This window comes from Salvia miltiorrhiza, chromosome 8 (assembly GCF_028751815.1).
Source record: "Salvia miltiorrhiza cultivar Shanhuang (shh) chromosome 8, IMPLAD_Smil_shh, whole genome shotgun sequence".
Lineage (NCBI taxonomy): Eukaryota > Viridiplantae > Streptophyta > Magnoliopsida > Lamiales > Lamiaceae > Salvia > Salvia miltiorrhiza.
Window position 1 is genome coordinate 11,131,113 of NC_080394.1, and position 5,769 is coordinate 11,136,881.

Genomic DNA, 5,769 nt, shown 5'->3' on the forward strand with positions numbered 1-5,769 from the left:
TATTATTATGTGCATATTTTAAGTAATTACTTATCATATGCTAAGCATGACATGACATTGCATTTGCATCATGAAATAAAACGTATTTATGATTTAATTGGTTTTATTTATAATTCCAATTATTTATGAAAATCGAATAAGGATATTGTTGGTGCCCTTAACTCAAGAATTTAGTTTTCAATTATTTATTTAATAAATTTTGGAAACCCAGCGTGATGAATCAAGTATGTTTAGTACATCCACTAAGACTTTAAGTTAGCTTCACGAGACCTATTAAGAATAGAATTTCTTGTAGGCTTTGTGACCAGGGGGATTAGCGCTGCTTTCCCAAGACAGGTTTTTATGTGTATGATCTTCAGGCTTTGCCTATCCAGGTGGGCTTACTTTCCAAATGTACAAAGTATGATTGAGTTATTAAGCTCTAAATGTTTTCAATGAAATGCAAATTGTTTATTTAATGAAATGAAAACTGTTTATCCAATAAAATATTTTGTGCACTCTGCTCTGTTTAAGGCTCGCAACAATGAATCGATCGAGGTTCTCTCTTGACCTAACACGTTATTTGAGAATTGTGTACACCTATTAGCTGACTCGGTGGGTTGATCTCCATTCGGGCACTAATCATGTATGTATGAGGCGTTATAAGGGTGCTCGACGGGATGTGTTCCGGAGCATTGGGTCCCAAATGGGAACTTGACTGGGTTACGCCCTCAGTTCAAGTAAGAAGGAGAAATGGATCCGTCGGTGGCTAAAAGGTCCGGGATCACAGCGAGTAACGGAAAGGGAGTGTGACATGTGCGCACAAATGAAAGAAAATATTTTAACATGCTTAGAAGTTATTTCCTTTTAAAACCTTCTAAGTTATGTAAATTATGATTGGATAAACTGTCTTTACGAAAATATGAAATGTTTATGAAAATGCTTGCCCACTGAGTACATTAGTACTTAGCCCAAAAATACTTTCAAATGTTTTCAGGTTGGCTGGCCGGTGCTGACGGGACTGAGCTGAGGCTAGAGATAAATTTCTATGTTAGACTTCCGCTGTAGCAATTACTCATATCAGTCTTTTGTTTTCCCAACTTAAGATCTTCATGTTAAATTTTAAATGATATACCTGACCGAGCTTAGACTCTTCACTACTAAATTTATGCCAATGAATGTTGGTTGTCAGAAGCATGAAACAAAACTTGTGATCCAAAGGGGCTTAGCCCGACTCGTTATCTTATTATTCGGGTTTTAACAAGGTTGTTCCTTGTTTATTTCTATGAATTAGTTGCACCTCGATTATATTTATTCCTTCAAGAATTGGGGTGTGACATTAGAAAACCAGATCTTGTACCTGAAATCAAACGACCCTGCTGGGAGAGTACATGAGAGTGCAGACGAGTGTGTTTGTGTGTGATTCAATTCAAAAACTCCCAAATCACTCAACAAAACCAGGCGATTCAAACTCTTCTTCACTATCATCCCTCCGCCTCGATTCAAACGAGGCGAATAGAAGACGGCGATTTCAAATCTAGGGTTAGGGGAAGAGGGCGTCGACATGGCTGCTTGAGAGAGCAAGGGGCGACGGTGACGGTTAGATCTGAGAGAGAACAGAGGGAGAGAGGGAGGACGACGAGGGGACCCATCGCTGCTTCGAGGGGCGAGAGGCGGCGGCTGCCGGAGGGGCGAGAAGCGGTGACGGCCATGGTGGTGACATCCCGCCGGAGAAGAAGATAGGAAGGAGACGGCTGCTGTGGAGTGTTTGTGTGTGAATTGGGTGTGTGTGTTTATTTTAAACAAGATTTAGGGTTTAATTAGTAACTTAATTAATGGTCTTAATTAAGTTAAATTTTTACCATTTTTAGAAAGTAGCCAACTTTAATGGGACACCCAAAATGGAAATATAGCCAACTTTAATGGGACGTAGGGAGTACTAGCATGGTACTATATGATCTATTTTCCTATGTATATCCGGATCCTCAAATATTTGGATATGACAAAATCCTAGGATAAACTCAAAACATGTTGCTTCTTCCTCTTTCGCATGATAAAGCACATTCAAGAGGTTATTTTGTTTCACTGTAAATTACTCATTCAAAATGAGTCTATATACTAATTTTGGTCAAATATATATCTTGAATTTCGACAAACTCAACTGATGCCTAACATTATTAATCTTTAAAATTTGGACTTTCCTAATTGAAATCTATAGTGCAGAATAACCTAACTATGGCAAACAAAAGGCAATGATGAGTGCATGTGAATTAATGTGGGGATTGGAGAGAGTTGACAATGGTGGTATGAAGATAAAATATTGAGTGGTTAGAGAAGAGTACAAAGAGCATTATAACACGTACTTTGTACTTATCTACCTCACATTTTTGGAGCAATATTATTCGAGAATAATGCTTTACATTTAGTCAACTCCACAATATCTCAATTTTTCCAGCGCAGCAATTATGAACTTCGATCTCATTCCAAACATTTTCTTATAAACACTTGTAAAAATGCCCTTTTTCACTTATGAAAAAGGGTATTTTTACAAGTGTTTATAAAAAAAGGGTATTTTTGCCTATTAACACTTTAATATATGTAGTACATATTCAAACTATACAAAAACTAATGGTTCAAATTAATTTTTAATTAATTTTTTAAATTCCAATTTTTTAATAATATTAGAGTTCATAATATAATAATAATTTTTATTTTTATAAAAAATAATTATAAAATAAAGAAATTAAGAGTGGTACACGGTGGTACACACTATATTTGGGTACAGAGGATCCCATCTGCATGCAGGGGCGGAGCTAGGGGTGGGGCAGGGGGGTCACTGGGCCCCCCTGGAATTTTAAAAAATACTAGGGTATTTTCGTAATTTTATATTAAAAATAAAAAATATATATAATTTTATCTACATCATTATCTTGTTGAGTTATTTTATATTGTAATTGATATGTAAGTTTTAGAGTTAAGACGTTTAGAATAAGTAAACACATAATTAATCTATGCATACCATGCTTGGATTTAATTCTAGAGATTTATTTTTTGAATTTGATATTAAAAGTTAGTTTGCCTTACAAAGTTTTATGGGATTTTGGAAAATAAAATCACGGACTATATAGAATTTGTAATTTTAACGTCTTTTGAGTGTGGCAAATTAAATCACTATTTTTTTTCAAGTTTTGCAATTTCACCCCCAATATTTTTCAATTGCTAGAGTGTTGAATTAGAGCATACGTGGATTAGTAAAGACGACGACGTTTTTGTGAGGCCTAAACGACATCTTTTCGTACCATTTCAATTGAAAATTTCTCCAAATTAGAAAGAAACTGTATCATGTATTTGCACTATATATAATATTCAATATTTAGTAATTTTATTGCAAAATACATTGCAACATGAATATGAGCTTGAAAATATGTTAAAATGTGTTTTTTGTAATTTAAATAATATTACAATTGTGTTATTGATTATCATTTATTTTTAATTTAATTAAATTTAATTTTTATTTTTTAATTTAATTTTTACTTTTTTTTACAAAAAAATTTGGACCCCCCTAAATCGAAAGTCTGGCTCCGCCCCTGTCTGCATGCACAGAGAAAAAAGTTTTATTTAGCGTTGAAGAATCTTTATATATACATGACTAGCAAAATCTTTTTATCATATATATTGATTATAAAATTATATCTTGATATATACATTTTTAAGTTGTACATACGATCTTATTTTATCTAATAATCAACTGTCTAATTACAGAAGAATGTCGCAAAGTAACTTTGTATATATAAGGGGAAAATTTAGTGATGTTTAATAATTTTAGTGGAAGACTCTCGTATATGTATATTACAAGAAGTATCTTTTATTTGCATGCCTTGAAAAAAACCTGAAATATTCTGACTTGTGTTCTCTGCAATTCAGATTTGTAATCTTCTCAATGAGAAAAGAAACGACAAAAGCAAAGAAGCATATATCGATAAGATATGGATACCGTAGTAATTTGTGATTCTACACACTTCCAAAAGTTGACTTCTTTTTCAAATCATTTTCCAACTTAATAAACAAAACCCCAAAACCCTCATTATTTTTTTGTATCAATAGTTGGTTGCAATTTTAAATGTATAGATTGCTATAGCAATTAATTATAATTTCATAAAGTTTGGGTGGCGTTGGGGTGACGACTTTACATCTAGATACGTTGCATATTATTAAAAATGACAACCGATCTCTAAAAAGAAGACACAATTAAGCTAGTTCTAACTGTAAACTGCTAGGGCTGACCATGTGCAATATATATTCTGGCTTCCCATAACGACGATTAGTTTCTCTAATTCTGTCGGCTAATAAAATTAAATGTCACAAAATAATTAAAAGAAAAAGAAGGCCAATTCACTTCATAATTTACTTTTTATTGTTGAGATTATAATTTTTTTTTTCCAATTATGGATAGTGTAAGTTCTTCATTTTACAAAATTTATTATTGGGAAGGGAAAATGAGATGAAACATAATTTTCTAATTGTGTGCCTACTCACACCTAACAAAAACTTGTGAAACGATGAAATTTTGTTCAAATTCTGATTTTAAGTAACTTATTAGTCAATTAGATTGGGATATGTTTTGACAAAACATTATGTTTTGCAGGTGGCAGGTAAGATAGATATTATATATATACCACCAGTCGCAATGAATAGTAATGCATATGCAAACAATAGCTACCACTAACCTATTTTTTGTCAATTCTTAATCAATAATTTCACAATCCCTTAACGTGGAGTGTTGACTTATGATGATTATCTCGTTTGTCCGAATTTTTTATTTTTATTTTTATTGCGTTAAGTTTATCTATAAATACGAAGTCAGAGGTTGTACAGTTGACAGCAGTGAGCATAGAAGTATCACCTTGTCCGAAGATGGCAAAGAGCAGAGCTTTCTCAGCTTCATTCCTTCTCTCTCTTCTTCTGGTAATTAATCATGTTTCTCTCTCTAGCCCACGTCTCTAATTTCATATTGTTCTTCAATAAGTTAACAAAATTTCATGTGTTTTTTCAGTTTTCCTATGTTTGTGATGCAAGGAAAGATCCAGGAGAGGTGTGGAAGGCTGTAATGGATGAAGAGACTATGCCTAACGCAATCAAAGATCTTATCGACGAGGGCTCGAGCTCCAACTCGAATATGAAAATGGATCGTTTTGTTAGGGATTTCGATGTAAAGCCTAATGTTATAATATATCACCACCGTGAGCATGCTCATACTGAAAAACAGATCAAGCTGCCGTTTGGTATGGAAGGTAATTAGGTGTCGTATGCCAATAAATTAAATTTGTGTAACATATGTAAGGGTTTGAGTTTGGTAGTGGTTATTAAAATTGTTTTAAACCTATGTTTTCATAGTTTGGATTCATCACTTTTTGAGTAGAAACAGAATTTTTTAAGATCTATATATATATTGATGAGAGAAATGAATTTCAATTTTTTTTTAGAATTATAAGAAACATCTATTATATAATCAAATAAGCTACTCGCACGCAGACGAGCCCTCTACACCACACATAGGTGAGAAAACTACATCGCACGTAAACATGATTGAACCCAAGATCTCTCAAAAATGAGAGTCTTTGGGTGCTTCAACTTTGCCACTTGAATTAGGCGTCATTGGCAGAAATAAATGATCTTTATATATATATATATATATATATATATATATATATATATATATATATATATATATATATATAGGGTGTAGTTCTAGAGAGAACTACATTATTTGTGAGAACGTGAGAACCATCA

The 5,769-nt window shown here is 33.0% G+C and overlaps 1 protein-coding gene and 1 long non-coding RNA gene across 2 annotated transcripts; both read left to right on the forward strand.

Annotated features, from left to right (window-relative positions):
• The first annotated feature begins 220 nt into the window (after nt 1-220).
• LOC131000942 (uncharacterized) lies at nt 221-1,144 on the forward strand. The gene is made up of 2 exons (XR_009093821.1): nt 221-374; nt 977-1,144. It is a non-coding gene; the product is annotated as an uncharacterized LOC131000942 (long non-coding RNA).
• A 3,650-nt stretch (nt 1,145-4,794) lies between these two features.
• On the forward strand, nt 4,795-5,383 carry LOC131000934 (uncharacterized). The gene is made up of 2 exons (XM_057927092.1): nt 4,795-4,944; nt 5,033-5,383. Exons 1-2 carry the CDS (start codon nt 4,894-4,896, stop codon nt 5,276-5,278), a joined length of 297 nt encoding a protein of 98 aa, XP_057783075.1. The 5' UTR covers nt 4,795-4,893; the 3' UTR covers nt 5,279-5,383.
• The last annotated feature ends 386 nt before the right edge of the window (nt 5,384-5,769 follow it).